This window comes from Myotis nattereri, assembly GCF_964212035.1.
Source record: "Myotis nattereri genome assembly, chromosome: 3".
NCBI lineage: Eukaryota > Metazoa > Chordata > Mammalia > Chiroptera > Vespertilionidae > Myotis > Myotis nattereri.
Window position 1 is genome coordinate 195,382,977 of NC_138077.1, and position 19,701 is coordinate 195,402,677.

Consider the following 19,701-nt stretch of genomic DNA (forward strand, 5'->3'; position numbering starts at 1 on the left):
AGCTCCCACAAATCTGGGCACTCACGATGGTCCCCCACAGAGGGTTGGGAGAAGCTGCAGTGAACCTCACCAGTGGACTCCATGCGTCTGAAAAGGCTTCAGAACTAGACAAACTGGGGCTGAATTTACGTCCCTCTATTGCAGCATGATCCTCGGCAAAATACCTCTCTTGGCCTGCTGCCCACTTCATAGGGGGTTGTGAGGTAATCCACACCATCTCCCTCCAAGTCTGGGGGGGGGGAGGGGAGAGGAGCAGTGGAAGGTGCCCCCAGCCCCGCCCTCGCACAGAGCACGCCACACGCCACCGCCACCCGGGTGCAGGTATGTTTATTCCTCACAACAGAGAAACACAAAGAGCAGAGGGTTTAGAATTCCTGTGTGTCTTGCCCCCTTTAGTGTTTTTCCCCACACTGGATTTTTTTCACTCCCCACCCTTTTCCTCAATGTAATGCAAACCTCCTTCCTGACGTTTAGGGGCGCCTGCCCTCACCTCCCTGCCACCAAGATGCAGACTGAGAGGCCAACAGACTGTTTTCTCTTTTTTAATAAGGTAACTAGTTCTAAATAAGGTGGCCTGGAGGTCCCATAGAAAAAGCAGAGGGTGTTAACAGTGTGTATAACAGCGTATTTACAGGGTAGTAACATGCGGACAAAAGCTACAATACTGAGTATCAGACGACGCAAGTCAAACAAAGGGGTGGGGGCGGGCGGGGGCAGAGAACCCTGTGGGAAAAGAAACCCCAGGAGACGTTAAACTGGTAAATCAATGGTGAGTTAAGGCTTAAAAAGTGTATAAAAATAACACAGTTAATATTCAAAACGGAACTCCAGATACAGAATATATAGATGAGTTTCTGTCTAGTTTTTTTTTTTCCCGGGGGATGGAGTGGGGCTTCTCCGGTCTCTGTACATGGTTCCTATATACACGGACGCGCATGGCTTTCAGATCGGGGTGTGTCTGTGGGGGCTGAGGGCAGGGGCAGCTCCTGGGACCCTCCTTTCGGAGGACCCCTTCCCTACCGAGGGGCTGAGGGCCTGGGCTGGGGGTTCCCCCTCCATGGCAGGGAAGACAAGTAACCCCTCCCTGGGTAATGTCCCATCTGGAGGAAATGATGGAGGGGGTCCTAGCCCCAGACCCACTCCCTCCCCATCCCCCTGCCCACAGTCTGGGATGGTGGGAGAGGTAGCCAATAGGTTTCTTGGCCAGCACCGAGGTAGACTGGGGTGGTCTTAAGGGCATTGGGGGTCCAGGTCTTACCCAGCCCACCCTGCCCCATTTCCCTGGGCTGCACCCAGCCCAGCCCAGCACTGCAGCCTTTGGTCCTTCTGATCCCCCGGCCCCTCTCGTTTTGCCTCCTGAAGTCTGGGCAGTTCTGGTGGCTGCCGCCTCCCTCTGGTCAGTGATGCTCAGGGTGCAGCTCAAGGTCCACGCTGGGCACCCAGGGTGAGGGGCTCGCTCCAGCTGCCTCCTGCCCCTCCCACCAGCCCCCCCCCCCCCGCCCTTTGCAGTCCAGAAACCCAGGCCTGAGCCTTCCCTCAAGACCTAAGGCCATGGCAAGAGGCGGTCCCACGCTGCCCTCTGGTTCTCTGTGTCCATCTGTCCAACTCTTAATTTCTCGGTCTTAGCAGCACCAACTTCTTGGCCAATAAATATCTTTTTTGTTATTTCCAAAACAAACTTAAAAAAAAACAACAACAGTGAAGCAAGTGAAGGGTGGAGGGAAAAAGAAAACCCAACAGAGAGAGGTTCAAAGTGCTCTGAGATCGTCTTTGGATGCCACCAAACAGTCCAGTATCTTGCGGTTGGCCTGGCCACCCGGAGCTGGGCCGGGCAGGGCTTCTGTGCCCAGGCTTTCTGGAAGGTCAGGAAGGTCATTGAGAGCTCGGCTGTTCCTGGAGGGCCCTGGAGGGGGTCGGGCCTGGTGCTGCCCGGGTCTGTGTCTGCCAGTGGGCAGGGCGGCGCCTGGGGTCGGCTCAGATGAGGGAAATTCGCACCGGGATGCCGGGGGACTCCGTCCTCTGGGGCGAGTGATGGCTCACCAGGTGCTCCACCACCGTGTGTTTGGACATGTGCTTCATCAGGTAGGTCTCCTGTGGGCAGGGATGAGAGTCAGAGCATAAAACCAACAGCTGGCAGGGGAGGCAGAGGCTGCAGTTCCCACAAGGGGCCACTGGAGGGCGCCTTGGCAATGAGCCAGCCAGCGAGCAGCCGCAGCCTGGGGAGCAGATGAGCATCCGCCTGGGTTCCAGGCGTGCTGCATCCACAGGCCTGGGGGCTGGCTCGCTGACCAGAGTCTGACCCCCTCGTGTTGGCTGGAGAGCTCATCCCTCAGCAGTGCCCACCTGGCAGTGCCTAGGGCCAGGCCAGCTGCCATTTACCAGCGAGCTGCAGCGAAGTGGGCTGGCTGGTGCTCGCAGTGAAGGTGGAGCGCAGGCCTGGGTTTCAGCCTCGCTCTGGATAAGTCACCTCACCCCTCCAAGCCTCCGATCCTCCTCTGCAAGCAGGGTGGGCAGGGCAATCTCAAAGGGTTGCTAGGGTGATGTGGATACTGATCTTGGCATGCAGTAAGTGTTGAGGGAACCATGCCTTCCCTGGCTTTGCATTTCATTCCAGGTGGTGGTGGAAGCCCCGGCTTCTGCACCCCCACATTGGACCCTCCCTTGAGGAGAAGTGGCGCCTGATTTGATTGGCGAGTTTGGAAGCATAAACTGGGCATGCTCAGCTCGTTCCTTGAGTGCCCCCCACAGGCTCTGCTGAATCTGACTTGAGGCACCCAAGAGTGGGTGGGCAAGGTGACCAAAGGCCCATCTGCAGGCCCACAGGCCTCACACTAGGCTGCAGGGTGGCACTCTGGTTCCCACCTGCCACTCCTTGGCCTCATACCTCAATCTGCTCAGAATCCGGCAGAGAAAACCCTCAAATGTGGTGGCCACATGCTGTCACACAACATCAGAGGGAAGCAATCAGCAAAATCCAAACTAGGAAATGACTCTTCAATGAATAAATTGCAAAGAAAAAAAAAGGCAGGAGTCAGGGGAGCCAACAGGTTAAAAGATATACTGACCCAGTGCAATGTAGAAATCTTATTTGGATGCTGATGAATAAAATTCTAAGTAAATAAAATTATGGCATTCGTGGGGCAAACGAAAATGTGGATGCTGCCTGGTATTGGATGTTAAGGACTTGCAGTGAGCTATTCTGTGGCATTGAGAAGTGCTGGAGGGGTGTTTAAAGAGTCCTTCTGTGGAGACACTAAGTGAACCTTCAGATGAAACAGGATTGGCTGAGGGTTCTGGGGGCTGATGGGAACATGAGGATTCACTATTCTACAGTGTTTCTTTTATGTATTGCAGTAGTTTAAAAATCAATCTATTGATTTTTCTTGTTCAGTCAGGCCCAGTTCAGGGTGGGGCCTCAGGCCAGGTAAGAGGTGACCCCCTCCCTCCCCCCAGAGTTCAGACAGATCCCCTCTAAGAACCCCAGCTATGGATGCTGGAGGCACCTCCTCTAAGAGTGGGCGTGTAGAGGAGGATCAAGAGCTTGGGACTGGGACTGACTGAAGGTCAGAGGACGGGCTCCTAGGTCTCCGGGGCTCCCCACATATGCCCTTAGGGCCCTGGTCCCTGCAGGGTCTGTCCTCCCAGTCGCTCCTCTGCCTCTGACTCCAGGGAAGGGAAGCGCCAGGTGCTCGGCACTCAGCATGCTGCAGCCGCTGGCATCTGCCACAGACTGCTGACCACCCGCCTGTCATCCCTGGGTCCCCTCCAGCCAGTGTGACCTTTCATACTCTCCTAGCTGGCCCCTCCCGAAGGCTTCCCATTCCCCCTAGAAAACATCCAGACTCCCGCACAGACCGCACAGCCCCAGGCGACCCATTTTCTTCCAGTTCCTTGAACACGCCTCTCTTGTTCTGCCTCAGGGGCCTTGCATCTGCTGTTCCCTGCAGGGAATGTTCTTCCCCCGCCTCCTGCTCACCCGGCTCATTCTCCTCCAAGACCTCAGCTCAATGTTCCTTCCTCAGACAGCCGACCCAGACCTGTCTCTGCTTCCCCGCTCCGTTTTGTCCTCCCTGCTGTCTTTCAAAACACACTTTCCTTCTTAGCAATGGTCCTCAACCAGAAGCGACTGTGCCCCCCACGCCCGGGACATTTGTCAAGGTCTGGAGGCATCTTGGGTTGTCACAACTGGGGAGGGGGTTGCCAGTGGGCAGAGGCCAAGAATGTTGCTAAGCATCCCACAATGCACAGGACAGCCCCGCCCCAGCAGAAAGTACCTGCCCAAACGCCAACATGGGCCGAGGCTGAGAAACCCTGCTTGGGGCGATCACCACAACTTGTCAGCACATACTTATCTGTGTGGCCACTTATTTAATGTCTCCAGCAGCCGACTCGAACCTCCCTGGCAGCCCAGACATCTGTCTGGTTCATCCTGGTTCCCAAGCGCCGGCACAGGCGCTCAGTAAACCCTGAGTAAGTGTGTCAGCTGAGGCGGCCGAGGGCCAGTGGCCAGCCTGTGAGTTGAGAACTCTCCCTCCTCCGCTGACAGCTGAGGAAAGTGAGGCTCCGAGCTGTCTGTCTGGTACACACGGGGGTCTGTTACCCAGAATATTTGATCAGCCAGAAGCGCACACACAGTGACTCACCTGGACTCCCTCTTCTGAGGTCTGAAAGGCCCTTGTTTGGGAAATTCAAACCCAGGGCAGAGGGCTGGATGCAATGACCCTTCTGGCACTGTCCAGACCTTCCCTGACACCTGAGGTGGCTCTAGGCAAAGTCGCTCTGCCACCTTGTGGCCATGATGGGGGTTGCCGCTTCCCCAGAGGAAGAAGGCCTTTCTCCCTCCGACTCCAGAAAGCAGGGTACCAAGTCCCCCCACCAAGGCCTGGAGTATTCTGGGGTCTGGCAGGAACCATGCTTCTGAACCCTAACGGCCGCCAGGGAGCTCGGAGCTTGGCCTGGGGCTGCCTGAGAGAGAACTGGGAACAAGCCCTGGCTCCACCACTCACTGTGACCTCCAGGGGGCACTAGGAGCCCCGCCTGGGCCTCGTTTTCTTGTCTAGAAAATGGCAACTGTCAGAACTGCTCTGAGGAGGAGGAAGCGGAGGCCGGGGAGAGCAGGAGGCCCCGGGGAGCCCGGGCACTCACGGAGGTGTAGGCCCGCCCGCACATGCTGCAGCAGTAGGCCTTGGCGTGCTTGATGGCGTGCGCGGACAGGTGGATCTGCAGGGAGGCGGAGTCCGAGTAGGCCCGGTAGCAGTTGGGACACTTGTAGGGCTTGTCCTTGTTGTGCTGGCGCTGGTGAGACTGTGGGGAGCGCAGGACGGAGTCAGGGGCCAGCAGGCCTCGCCCAGCCCCAGCCCCACCCCCTGCTTATGCTCCCTTTACAGGTAACTGCACCTGCTGGGCAGGAGGCAGGTGGCACTCACCTGGAGATTGGAGAGCTGAGTGAAAGCCTTTTCGCAGCCAGGATGCGGGCACTTGTAGGGTCTGTCGCCTGTGTGGATTCTGCAAGGGGCAGCCCAATGAGGTGGAGTCCGGCAGATACCCCTAGGCCAGCTCCGGCCCCTAAGCCTTCACTGGCCCGTGCAGACCTCTGGCTCCCAAGCCTCCCAGGTTCCACTACACAAACTCTCCCCAGAGCGAGCCCCAGGCAAGAGCTGGGGTCTTCAAAGGCCACCCCCTCTTTCTCTGACCAACCACTGCCAGTCTATGATTAATGCCTTCCTGCTCCCCAAGTCCCTGCTGAGCCCAACCCTCCAGGGGCACCCACCCGGAGACCTGCCCCAACCTCTAGCTAATCATGGAGGGCTTGCTGGGACTGCATTGGCCCCTGTCTTCTAAAAAGCCCACCTGCAGGCCACCCCTGAAAAGAGCACAGGCTCACAGCTGCTTTCCCTCAGAAAAAGGAGACTCCTCCCTTTGATTGGCCCCAATATCTGTTTCCAACCCCTCCCCATGTCAGGCACCTGTCCATGATGGCTACACGGTCACTCCAACTACTGAGAGAATGCAGGACAGGGTGGCCCTAAAGCTCAGCCCCTCTGTGTCCTTCCTGTGAGTCCTCTGTTCCCCTCATTCCGGGTTCTCATCCTGGCTCCACCCCTTACTAGCTGGGTGACCTTGGCAAATCACGGAGTCTCGGTTTTCTCATCTGCAAGATGGGTGCGAAATCCAGTCCCTCCCTCACTGGGCCTTATGAAGATAGATAATACATGAAAAGGGCTGAGCCTCAAGTGCTGGCACACAGTGAGCACTCAGTGAACACTAGTATTCTTATTCATTCATTGAACAGTTACTACATCGGGTACCTACCTCTGTGAACAAAACAGACAAAAACCACCGCCTTGTGCAAACAGGCAGCAACACACAAGTCACATGTGGGAGGCAATGCGTGCTGTGAGAACAAGGTGAGGTGATCACGAGTGCAGGGAGGGGTGCAGGTTTCATCGGGGGGCCAGGGCGGGCCTCACTGAGAGGCAACGTGGAGGCTGATGGTGTATTTTCAGTTGAAGTCTGTGGGCAGCACATGCCCGCCCTACAGCCAGGTGGGGACACAGGTGGACCGAGGGGAGGTGTGTGGAGGGGGCCCTGCCCGCTCTCCCCACTCAAGCCTCCTCCTGCCACCTGGACTTGCCTTTCATCACCTGTCCTGGCAAAACCTCTGAGCCAAGCAGGTGGGGAGTGAAACGCTGGCTGGGTCTGAACCTCGTTTACCTACTTTACGGAAGAGCATTAGGTGCAGGGAGGACCCAGCTCCGGCCTCCTGGTGGCTCCTTCCCTAGGCCCGGGCCACCTTGCCAACTGGGTTTGCTCTGCCCGTCACCACTCTTCAAGCGAACTGAGGCCCTGGGCCAGGCCCCATGCTGGCTGGGCTTGAATCAGGGGCGCTCCCTGCCATCAACAAGCCCATGACACGGAGACCGCCCATTGTCAACACCGATGAGTCCAAATTCCTTCGTCGCTCAAGGCCCTCTGCCGTGGGGTCCAGCCTCAGCTCCCTGCTCCCAAGCGCCCCACGTCCTGGTCAGAGAACTATGTCTCATCGATGCTTCTGCCACCAGCCCTGCGCCCGCTGCCTCCTCAGCACGGGAGAGGCTGCCCTCCGACTCGGATCCGAAGGGCAGGGACAGCCCGGTCTCGGGTGCAAGGCCAAGTGGAGCTGGGCTGGCGGGCCCTGAGGACCCCTACTCTGCCTGCATGTTTCTGGGTGTCACATTTTGGGGACATCATCCCAGGCTCCTGCACCCTGCCTCTACAATGGAAGGACCTTCAGAGTCATCTGGACCGACCGCCTGATGCCAGAATCTGCTCCATTCCCTCCCACCTTTGCTCCCCCCAGGGCTGTGGGATTCATTCAGCAAGAGATCCGGTGACAGAGGGGACTAAAGGGCCCCAGGATATGCACGGATTTGGGCTGAAACCCCACAATACTCACCAAGAGTCCCCACCTCCCACCACTGCTCGAGTCAGGCCTCTCCCCTGCCTGCAGCTCAGCCCCACAGGCCCCGCTAGCATTCCAAGTTGCCTCCTACCCCCAGTCCTTTACCCAGGCTGGTCCCTCCTCCAAGAACAGTTCCCTCAGCGAATACCCAGCTAAACCCCCCACTCCTGTACTCAGTATAAAGGCCCCTTGTTTGAGGCAGCCTTCCCTGACCCCCCAGACTAGGCCTGGCCCCCACAGCCCACCCCTCAAGTGCCGGGGTCCAACCAGAAGTCGTGCTGTCACTTTCTAGGCGCTGATTTCTTGGCTGCCTCCTCGATCTCCTTCACCACCATCACCCCAGGGCCCGGCAGAGAGGACTCAACACAGTCCTCGGCTGAACGAAGGAGAGTGAGTTCTTTCTCTGAAGTCAGTCAGCGACAACAGTAATATGCTCGATGTAATCAGCATCCACTCATTCCTCAGGGGTATGTCACACGTGTTTGTTGACTGACTCATCGATGGTCCTCTGGGGACTTGAGGTCTTTCCTTAGTGACCCAGCCAAGACCTCTTGACCAGGAAACTCCCCCTCTAGCCTTCTCCCCAAAGCCCCAGCTGCCTGGCCCCCTGCCTCTGCCTCTCCCCTCTGATGGCCACACAGCAGCGGCGGCACATGCCTCTGGCCTTGTCGCATCCCCGCTTGGCATCCTCCACTGGCTCTCCTCTTCCAGGACGGAGTCCAAACCCCCTGCCCCAGATTCAAGGCCTCAGTTCCTGAAGCCTCCCCTCTGCCACTGCTCTCCCCAGAGGGGCATCTTATCAGCCTCCCCCAGCACATGTGCAAACCTCCCCCCCAGCAAGCCTCTGAGCCTTTGCTGATGCTATTCCCCCTGCCAGGAACACCCTTCCCCTCTCTCACTAGGGAGGGCTATGGGCCCTTCACCACCTGGCCCAGACGATCGCCTCCAACCTCCACCACACACTTCCCTCCTATGAAGTTTCCACACCCACCAGCCTCCCGGGTTGTGGAGGGAGTTCCTTTGGGCCAGAGCCTGCCTCCGACCATGGATCAGTCCCTGTGTGTGGCCCTCCCTCTTCGGGGAGCCACTTTGGATGAAAGAAGGACCAGCCTGCCCCTTCTCACGGATACTGGCCCCAAAGCTCTTCAGTCCCGGAGTTTCAAGTCAGGACCAAACCTTCAACTGCAGCGCCAGATCCCTCCCTTGTGGGGCACCTTCCCCCTAGGGGAGCACCCGCCACCGGCTCCCTCGCCTGTGGAGATGGAGAGCTCACCACCGACCCCAGGCGTGTGGATCACAGGGAAGCTGAGCCGAAACGGGTGCCCCTCACCTGCCCTTCCACCCCAGCCCCCAGCCCCAGGCCCCAAATCTCCCTTCTCCCTCCTCCCAGGAGTGTGACCGCAGACAAGTGACTGCCTCCCTGAGCCCGTTTCCTCATCCCCACAACAGGGGTGACAGTCGCATCGTGAAGACTGGAGGGAGCAGATGGCTTCCATGAAGGTGTTCACAGAACATTGGTGTGGTGTTAGTTTTTAATACATTCATTTCTATTTAAGATAAACAGTTTATGAAACACACCAAATGGGAGTTTATCCCGTGTTTAAATAAACGTAAGGGTTCATTCGTTACCATTTCTCTCCCAGGTAATGAAACCCCATCATGAGGAATGGCTTATGCCAGGCTGTGCTTTGTCACTGAGCACGGCGGCCTTCGCTCACTGCTCGGAGTTAGCTGGCCTTCCCTCCCGTGGCATTGTTCCGACTTTCATGTCTTACGAGGAAACCCCAGTCCACACTGTCTGAGGGCTTGATGGGCACCTTGGGTGCAAACCGCGACGCACAGCCAGGCCCACGGGCGCGTTCTGACCAGGAGCGCAGGTGGGCACACGCAGCTTACGGGGCCTGTGGACTTCCGGTTGCTTGTTGTGTTGCAGTCTCCAGTCGTATTTTTAATCAAATGTCTACTTCTGAAAACGCTCAGATTCTCAGTAACTATCAGCGCTTGCTTCTGTGTGCATTTTCATACGGAAAATGACACAGTAATAAATACATGAAAATACAAGAACCAACTCTGTGCTTCGTGTAGTCACAGCTGTAAACCTCCCTGTGCCCCGCCTGTAGCGGTGATGGTTTCACTGTCGTTACTCTCAGCAGAATGGAGAGCGAATGGCGCCCGTCCCTGTCCCCGACACTACACCCGTACAACGCGTCACACAGCCAGGAGGAGGAGAGGCAAACCGCTCTGCAGTCTGAACAAACAACCACACGCACCTAGAGTCACCCTGTCTAGCATGTGTCCCCCACAAAATAAAACTCGGAGCCCTCTCTGTACCCACGAAGCATGTGCTCCCTGACTTGTGCATCGCGTAGCTGCAGATGTGTACGTAGGCCGACTGCACGAGACCACTGCTGTCTTCCTACCACGAGCAGACTCGCTACAAAACCCTGCTTATTTTCTCTTCAAACGCATGTGGTATTACTGCTTCCTGAGCTGAGCCTCCGGACGCCTGGACTTCGCAACCCTTTCAAGTCACCTGCTTCCCTTTCCCTTGTGCTTGTCTGACAGCTGAGGCCCCGCCAAGATGCTCCAGGGTCACCGGCGCACTGCGTGCTCCCAGCACAGCGCTCTCAACAGCCGGGTGAGTCTTGCTCAGCCCGTTTCTCACTGACGGGGGCTGGTCCGTTTTGGACATGAACATCTTTTTCTTATTCCCTTCACTATTGGCAATGACATTGGGAAGACGGGTTTGGTTCTATGCCCTGATGGTTGAGTCCAAACCCCCTGCCCCAGATTCAAGGCCTCAGGTCCTAGAGCCTCCCCCTCGGTCACCTGGAATCGGGTGGCTTTGTGTGTGTCTGTCTAAAGGATTCTGGGACTTGTGGGCATTTGGGACCCCCACCTCTTTGTCACTGGGTTGACACGGGGGTTTAATATGTGCTGCTGCCTAATGACTCATGATGTGTCCCTAAATGTTGTTACAAACGTTGCTTGTTTGGCTTTTCACCAGTGAGAACTGAAATCACTAAAAAAACAATAAAAAAAAATTGTGCCCTCAGGAATAGAGAGCACCCCCCCCCGCCCCCACCCCCAGTCAAGGAACATTCTGATGAAATAGTCTCCTCTAGGCCTGTGAATTCCTTGTTGCTTGTTTTGTTGAGGCTTAAGTAATATTTTTTAACAAATGTCTACTTCTGGAAAAACTCGGTCCTTAATAATCATCACTGCTTGCTACTGTGTGTATTTTCTACTAGACTGATGCCCACACCATGCCCGCGCTGCCAGCTGTGCTGTAGCCTTTCCTAAATCCAGAATTACAAAAGGCCGAGGTGTCCTTTAACCGCAAAGGCTCCTGCAGTTTCCAGAAGCTGCCGGGCGACACCAAAGATTTCCTCCTCCGTTTTATAAAAAGAGGGGTGATCCGAATAATTGGGTATTTTTTAAATTCTCTCTCTATTTTTTTTTGTTTGTTTGTTTAGTCCTCACCTGAGGATATTTTTCCACTGATTTTTAGAGAGAGTGGAAGAGAGAGGGAAAGACAGAGAGAATATTGGTGAGAGAAACACATCGATTGGTTGCCTCCTGCACAAGCCCCAGCCAGAGCCTGGGCCGGGAAGGAGTCTGCAATCGAGGCAGGTGCCCTTGGCCAGAATCAAACCTGGGACCCTTTGGTCCACAGGCCACTGCGCTATCCACTGAGCCAAACTTGCTAGGGCAATTCTACATATTTTTAATCAGCAGAACACTAGAGCGAGAGCTAGCCTGCTCCTAGCACGAGAAAGCTGGCAAAGCAAATGAAGAGAAGCTCAAGCTCCCTGAGTTAACGTTATGAATATCTGTAATTATATGTAATGTATATAAATATAATAGTAATATAATCATAGATAACATGTAATCATATAGAATATAATTATGTGTGCTCTATAATTACATATAATATAAATATACTGAGGCCCAGTGCACGGATTCGTGCACTGGTGGGGTCCCTCGGCCTGGCTGCGCCCTCTCACAATCTGGGACCCTCAGGTGATGTCGGACTGCCAGTTTCGGCCCAATCCCCGCAGGCCAGGCCAAGGGACCCGACCGGTGCACAAATCCATGCACTGGGGCTCTAGTATGCATATAAGATCTTTGGTTAATCTCTTCCTGCCCTCCCCTCTCCCCTCTTCCCTCTGAGATTCATCAGTCTGTTCCACGTTTCCATGCCTGTGCATTGAGCATCTGCCCCCTGGTGGTCAGTGCGCGTCATAGCTACTGGTTGAACAGTCGCTTAGGCTTTTATATATAGATTCACCATATAATTATATATATTTATATATTTATGTTTTTTAAGATGGAGGAAAAATAACACGCACAGAGACTTGCACAATAAGTATCCACAGATTTTTTTTTTTAGCTTTAACTATACTTATCAATTAGTGCCAATCATAACATGTGCTTTATGAGATAAATCAGAAGGCCCTGAAGATTGGTCCATGCCCTTACCTTACTGCCTGTGTTTTTAATCTGAAAAATGGACCGTGATTATACCTTAACAGAGGGCTCCATTCTCCTCCGTTCTGATGTTGTTCACTATTATACCCAACAGACCAGAGGGTCTTAGCCCTGTCCACCGGTCAGATTACCCCTCACACTTGCCTGAAGGCCCCTGCTTCAAACTGCAGGTCAGAAATTGAGTCTGGAAGAAGCATCCAGAGACGACGGCCTCAGCAGAGGACCGTGCCAGCCACACTCGGCTCTTTATACTTCAGGGAATGGACAGTGGCACCGGCGTCCAAGCTGACGCCATCACCGTGACCGGACACTGCCCGGGGCCCAGGCAGGGTCCACGAGTCTTTAGTCCAGAAGCAAACGACTTTGCAAAGTGAACTAACTACCCAAGATCAGCAGAAGAGGAACACGGCCCAGCATTGGATGGAAGTGATTTAATTCTAGTTAATGGTATTTCCTAATAGGCATGTGAGAAAACCCTCTTTTGCTTTGATTTCTCTCTAATCCTCACTTTAGGAGGCCATATCTGTACAAATGAGAATAAAATATTCCTTAAAGCGTGCCTTGTCCCAACTAACCTTCAGAATTCTGGAGGGGAAACACTATAAAAATTTAACATAGATATAAACCAATGAATGATCAGGGAAATTTAAAAATAATAGTTCTATTGAAAACCATACAGGTCATTGGCCTTGCTGACAACACTCAGAACAGGTGCTAGAAAGCAGTCCACGTGACGTTACTGAGACCCTTCTCTTCCTGAGGTCATCGCCGGCTCCGTAAGCAGGTTCAATAAGAATCTGTTCTCCTTCCTCATAGGACTAAATTGGGTAAATCAAATTTGTAACCATGACCATGCCAGAAATGTCACATTTAAGGAAAAATGTCATTTAATTGGGCATGACAAGCCTGATAGTCAGAAGCGAGGACTGGACTTCACCGGGGGCCCCCCAGGAAACCGGACTGGCTCTGCTCTGCGGCAGACCCCAGGGAGTTGCGTCCTGAAGGTTGTAGAAAAAGTCATTCCTGCCGGCCCAGAAAAGTGACCAACTTGGGGATTCTCCGAAAGATGGTACCTACTGTTCCAGGTTATAGAGCAAACCAGACAGGGTGAAGAGGCTGGTTCTAGGTTCCCGATCTTAGATAATAAGAAAACTTTGCGGCTTCACACAGTCTCCTGGCAGAAGTCAACTCTCAAACCTTAGCATCGCATGCTCTAATTTTAACAACCATGCAACCAGCGGGGCTTGATTACATATAGTTCTCTGTACATGAAACTGGCCAAACCTTAAAAAAAAAATCAAAGTAATGACAAAAACCAGAGAAATGCTGAAGCAAACTTAGGGGCCAAATCTACAGCAGGGGAGGCATGAGAAAGGGAAAGGCGGACTGACTCCTTGTCCTGTGGCCGTTCTGCCATTTGTTTGTTATCCTACCTACACATCACACCCCCAAGTCTGAGCGACAGACAAAGCCTGCTGCACCCTGATAGAGCACCCCGGGAATGGAGAGAAATGAACACATAAGGACAACAAAACAAGTCAGACATCAGGTCCCTCTGTCGAGCATTCGTCCCCAAAACAGAGAAAACCTTGAGTGCTTTCTGTGAGATACCAACTCCGCGGCAAAAACAATTTTATCCCTGACGGCGCAAGGCGGATACTGGCAAACACAGCAGTGTTACCTGGAGAAAAGGGCTGTGTTTCTCCCCTCGGAGGAGATGAACTGCCATCTCGAAAACCCTGAGTTTGTTTCTTTAAATTTCCATGGTATTTTTATTTGGTGAGCCAGTCTCTTTGATGTCTGTCCTCCCCTGCAAAAACATTTCTTTCCTTAAAGCATGTTTCTCTTAGAATCTCCCTTTCACACACTGGACTGGAAGGTAAGCCCATGAGGGCAGGGATTTTTATCTGTTTTGTTCATTGTCGTATTCCCAGCACCTAGAATCACATCTGGCTAATAGAAGAGGTTCTGTAATTATTTGTTAAATGGCCCCATAAAAGCTAGTTCTAGTTATTTCACAAATATTAAACAAATGCTTAGATGCTTGCGGCACACACTGGGGAGGGGTGGGGGGTGGAAATGGAGACCAAACCCTGGCCTTCGAGAACTCCCAAAATATTGGGGATGAAGGGCAAATAGCCAGGTAAGTACAAGACAGCCTCCCACTGCTGTGATGGGGAGGCCCAGGGCCTGTGGAACCAGCTCAGGGGGGCCCAGGAGGACTTCCTGGAGGAAGTGGACTGAGAGATGGATAGGACAGGGCCAGAGAAACAGGGTACAGGAGGGGAGGGTGTCAGGTGAAGGACACAGCATGTGCAAAGACCTGCAGATGAGAAAGGATGGGAGGGATGGCGCAGCAGTGTGAGCTGGTGCCAGTGAGGTCCCCGTAGGCCATATCATAAAAGGCCTCCCTCGAATACCAAGCAAAGGAATTTGGTCTTGACCCTGAAGGCAGTGGGTGCCTAGAGAAGGTCCTTGCCCCAGGTCCCTGCATGGGCACAGGTGCCGAGCTGAAACGGCTGCAGGCGGGCAGCAGCAGGCCACTCACCTGGTGTGCTGCTGGAGGTGGGAGAGCTGTCGGAAGGACTTATCACAGTAGGAGCAGTGGTAGGGCTTGACGCCCAGGTGGATGCGCAGGTGCTGGGCCAGGTAGGAGGCGTTGGCAAAGGACTTGGAGCAGTGCGGGCACTTGTGGGGCTTGGCCTCGGTGTGGGACTTGGAGTGGATCTGCATCTCGGACTTGGTGAAGAAGGTCAGCGGGCACACCTTACACCTGTGGGCAAGAGGCAGGTTCACACCGGGAGTCGCCTGCACCCCCTGCCTGTTCCGCTCCGGGGAGGCCTTCTGCATGAGACCGTGCACCCGGGACTGAGCTTTCCTGTGAGGAGTCTGGGGCCCAGGCCGCCCCGGGAGAGGTGGGAGGCAGGCTCGGGCCTGGACAACCTCCAATCTGGAGGAGAAGGCTCTTCCGCCTGGGGGCCCCTTTCCAGCAGCCTGGGCAGCAGGCTCACCCCTCACGGGGAAGAAAGGTCCGGTGATGGGGTGATGGTTTGCCCAGAGCCACACCCACAGTTCTGGGGGAGCGCTCAACCGGCTGCACCTTAGAATCACTGCGGGAGCTTTCAAGAAAGACTGACACCTGGTCCCCCCAACAAATTAAATTAGAATTTTTGGAAGTGAGGCCCTGGTTTGGCACTTTTTGAACTCCCCCCAGTGATTCTAACGTTCAGGGTGGAAGGGAGGAGGAAACAGACTCCCATGACCCAGGCTGTGTGCCCCACACTCACTGCCTCTGAAAGGATGTGGGTGCAGGGGACTTAGCCCCCCTCAGCCCCTGGGGTCCCTCTCTCCAGCCCCCACTGCTGTGCTCCTGGGGACAGCCCTCCGCCAGAGCCTCTGCCCCAAGCCCACCTGGACCCCCTCCGGCCGAGACCCCCACCTGTATGTCTTGCCCTCCTTGGCAGTCTCGCCTGAGGCCAGGATGGGGTAGGGGACTACCAGGACAGGCGGGCCCCCTGGGTTCTCCGCCTTGATCTTTTTGCGGCCTCGCTCGGACTTGGGGGGGCCCAGCAGGCCATGGCCCTGGATTGTCTTGATGGAGTCCAGGAGGGGGGGGCTGGTGATCCCTGAGATGAGGGTGGGGGACGAGGCGATGAGGCGGCTCTGGCTGGTGGTGGTGGGTGTGGACGGGGTGCTGGTGCCCGTGCCCGCGCTGGACTCTGATGTGCTCACAGCTGGGGTCCGGGAGGAGAGCCCTAGACCTGCGAAGACACGGGGGTGGGGGCAGGGGTGAGGGGCAGCTGCAGAGGCCAGCTCAGCCCTGGCCACCCAGCTGTGCGACTTTGGCAGGTTACTCGCCTTTTTGAGCCTCCCCTTCCCTTTGTAAATTATTGTCCAGGGGTAACTAAATGAGCTTGTGTATGTGTAAGAGGCCTTAGATACCTAAGAACTAAAATGAGTTAGATAAAAGGCACTTGGAAATCATGCAAACTACAGAAGAAAAAACAACAACTGAGACACAAAGATGTTCACGACTGTGTTAGTTATAATAGTAAAAATTAGAGGCAACTGAAATTTGTAACATTAGGGAAGGAAGGATTTGATGAATTTTGATCAATCTCCTCTACTAAACATTACTGCCCATTAAAAAGTTTGTATTTGTTTTATGGAAAAGTAAGAGGAGATATACCAAAATGTGATGTGGATGGTAGAATTAAAAGTAATTTTAAAAATATTTTTGGGGGGTGTAACTATACTTTCAGACTCTTTGACAATAAACTTTTTATTTTTACTTCTATAATAAAAGTTACTCTTTTTAAAACGAGGGGACCAGAGCCCTGGCCGGTTTGGCTCAGTGGATGGAACATTGGCCTGCGGACTGAAGGGTCCCTGGTTCGATTCTGGTCCAGGGCACATGCCCGGGTTGCAGGCTCGGTCCCCCGTAGGGGGTGTGCAGGAGGCAGCCAATCAATGATTGTCTCTCATCATTGATATTTATCTCTCTCTCCCTCTCCCTTCCTCTCTGAAATCAATAAAAATATATTTAAAAATAAAAATAAAATGAGGGGACCAGAAACATTTACAATAACAGATTAAGTAGACAAAACGATGAAAATGGTATCATGTGGTGAAACTACACTTTTTTTTTAAATCTTTCTGTGCACTGAAAGAGAGAATATCCAGCACCAGCACAAGCATGTTGTAGGCACACATGCAGCTGGAGTGTGCACTTATCACCTTTAATGAAGGACTGCATGGCAACAGCCCTTAAAATGTCAAATGTACGTAACTTTTGACCAAGCAATTCTATTTCTAGAAATCGCCCTAAAGAAATATTTGCACATGAACTCAAAGGCTGTATGCATGGACCTTCCGTACAAAACTGTGGTTGGACAAACTGGACACGAGCTGTTTGTCCTCAGTAGGGATTGCACAGAGATACGTCCACCCTCATTGTGGAGCACTGGGAGCCACGACAGTAAGACAGGTGTCACCCAGTGACACAGAGAGAAGGCCAAAATGTGCAGACAGTACGAGCCCCTCTATTTTAAAACACACACCCGAACTACATATGTATTATACAGAGACAACATATGTGTGTGAGTGCACAGGAATGCATGTGAGAAGAGACACGCCAAACTAAATTGTGTGTAAATTGTGGTGCTCTCCAGGGAGAAAGAATGTATTGGTAAAAGGAGAGCTTCATACTTTGTCTATTTACTTATATATTATTTGAATTTTTTTACCTGGTGAATTCCTCCATTTTTTACATCTGTGATTAAAGAATAAAATAAAATAAATTATAGAGAAAACAATGAAATGCTAATAATGGGACTAGGACTTTTTCTCCTTTTCATCTTCAATTTCTAAACTTTCTATAATGACTATGTATTATCTTTATAATAAAAAATGCATTAAATACTAATGTGTCCCCCCAAAATGTATACACACTTTGAATGATTATTAATTCCAATGGGTTAAATCTGAAAAGAAAGAAACATCAGTTGAGCGATCAGCTGTTAAAGTGTGGATACAGTTTTTAGGGACACCCTTTATGTTTATGATAGAATGGCAAGTAGGAAAGCAAGTTAAAATCATGGGTACAGCCCTCCCACAAGCTCAGCAAAACACACACACACATTAAAAAGCAAACAAAAGGATGAAAAAGGGAGGAAACAGACCAAAAGGCTCTCTAAGCTGCTGGGTTAGGAGCTAGGGGATTTTGAGTGCTTTTTTTCCTTAGTTTCTCTGTTTTCCAAATTTCCCTTAATATGCTTATATTACTTTTTTAATATTACTTTTATAATGAAAAAATAAAGTTAATAAAATCATAACGGGAGAATGTGCAGAGTGTGGCTGGGGCCTGGGGGAGGCTTACGGGCCCAATAACTCTTGGGTGTCTCTGGAAGGAGGAGGGAGAAGGGAAGAGAGGCAGGGGTGCCTGGCTGGTGGCAGGGGTGAGCCAGGGGAAGAACAAAGGCCCAGCCACAGTGGCCACCAGAGAAAACCCATCTGCCAGGCACCCCCAGCCCTGTGACACTGCACCAGGATGTCCCCCTGGCACCCTATCCAAGACTGAGCTCATGACCTCCCTCCCCCTCCTCCTGTGGTTCCATCTCATGGGCAGTGCCCTGGGAGTCTTCCTCACCTCTTCCCACTCCTCACCCCTACATCCAATCTAGCAACCAGCCCTGTCTATTCTTCTCAACATAACTCAGACCTGTCCTCTTCTCTCAGACCCCACCAACTTGCCAGGGTCCCACCATCCTCTCCTGCATACCTCTCCGTCACCATGCTTGTCCCCCACCAAGCCAGTTTCCACTGCAGTCTGACCCAGCTTTCTAACCCAAATCGGAGCCCTTCCCTCTCCTACTTAAAATCCTTCCATGGCTCCCCACTGCCTGAGGCTCCCCACTGCAGAGCATGGCTCTCAGGCCCCTCACAATCTGCTGCCCCTTCCTCTCTAGCCTCAGTAGAACCAGGACGAGCACAAGGACTAGCACATGGGCTCTGGAACCTCACTGCCTGCCTCTGCCTCTGCCTCCTGACTGTGAAATTGGGCCTCAGGCTCCTCATCTGTCGAATGGGGACATTAAAGTGAATGCACAAAACTGCTGGTTTTTGTAAGTCAAAAACAGTCCAGTGTTCAACCTAATACTAACAGTACCCACCTCACAGGACTGCTGGCAGTGGTAAAGTGAGTACCAGTGAACACACACCGGTGCTCAGCTGGAATTAGCTGCCATAGTATGATCATCATCACCATCATCTTCTGGCGCTCCCCACCCAGACTGTCCTACTCCTGCTTTTTACACATGCTCACTTTGCACATGCTGTTCCCTCAGGCTGCTCCATTCCCTCGTTAACTGCCAACCTTTCCTTGCATACAGGCTCCTCCCGGGAAATCTCCACCCCCCACCGCCCGCCCCTCCAACCTGCCCCAGGTCTGGTCAGGGTTCCTCTCTGGATTAACCTCATGAGCCCCTGGTGGGCCCTCGTCCTGTCGATTTAGTGGGGTAGGTCCTCTCAGCAGGGTCAGAGGAAATCTGGTAGCTGTACCCATTCTGCCCTCACCTGGCCAGGCCACTCTCGCCACGCCCCTAACCCCGCCCCCACCAGGCAGGTCTCCGCCTCTAGCCCCGCCCCCACCAGGCAGGTCTCCGCCTCTAGCCCCGCCCCCACTAGGCAGGTCTCCGCCCCGGCCCCGGCCCCGCCCCCACCCGGCAGGTCTCCGCCCCTAGCCCCGCCCCCACCAGGCAGGTCTCCGCCCCTAGCCCCGCCCCCACCAGGCAGGTCTCCGCCCCTAGCCCCGTCCCCACCAGGCAGGTCTCCGCCTCTAGCCCCGCCCCCACTAGGCAGGTCTCCGCCCCGGCCCCGGCCCTAGCCCCGCCCCCACCCGGCAGGTCTCCGCCCCGGCCCCGGCCCCGCCCCCGCGGTACCTGTGACCGTGCTGGTGGCCGGCCGCGCGTGCAGCGCCACGTCGGGCTGCGGCACGGACTGCGGGTGCAGCCCCGGCACCTGCTGCAGCTTGGGCAGCGACATGACCGCCTGGCTGCTCTCGGCGGGCGCCGGCGGCACGAGCAGCGGCTGCTGCGACGAGGCCGACGTGGGCGGCAGGTGAGGCGGTCGGATCTTCTCCGCCATCAGCTGCTCCTTGATCTTGTTAATCAGGACCAGGTTGTCCAGCTGCGGGACAGGAGAGGGACTGAAGGGGCTTGGCCAGCGCCCGGCCCGGTCCCTGGCCGACAGTCCACCCGCCAGCCCCTCGC

At 54.0% G+C, this 19,701-nt stretch overlaps 1 protein-coding gene across 1 annotated transcript in view; it reads right to left on the minus strand.

The window, feature by feature from the left end:
* Positions 1–310: 310 nt before the first annotated feature.
* ZNF362 (zinc finger protein 362) overlaps positions 311–19,701 on the minus strand; it is a 37,671-nt gene continuing 18,280 nt past the window's right edge. Inside the window, exons 3-8 of the mRNA XM_081087311.1 lie at positions 19,372–19,618; positions 15,372–15,693; positions 14,481–14,705; positions 5,427–5,505; positions 5,146–5,304; positions 311–2,091 (exon numbers count right to left, since the gene is read on the minus strand). Coding sequence (XP_080943437.1) covers positions 1,975–2,091; positions 5,146–5,304; positions 5,427–5,505; positions 14,481–14,705; positions 15,372–15,693; positions 19,372–19,618 — 1,149 coding nt within the window. The 3' untranslated portion in view covers positions 311–1,974. The remainder of the gene's footprint in view (positions 2,092–5,145; positions 5,305–5,426; positions 5,506–14,480; positions 14,706–15,371; positions 15,694–19,371; positions 19,619–19,701) is intronic.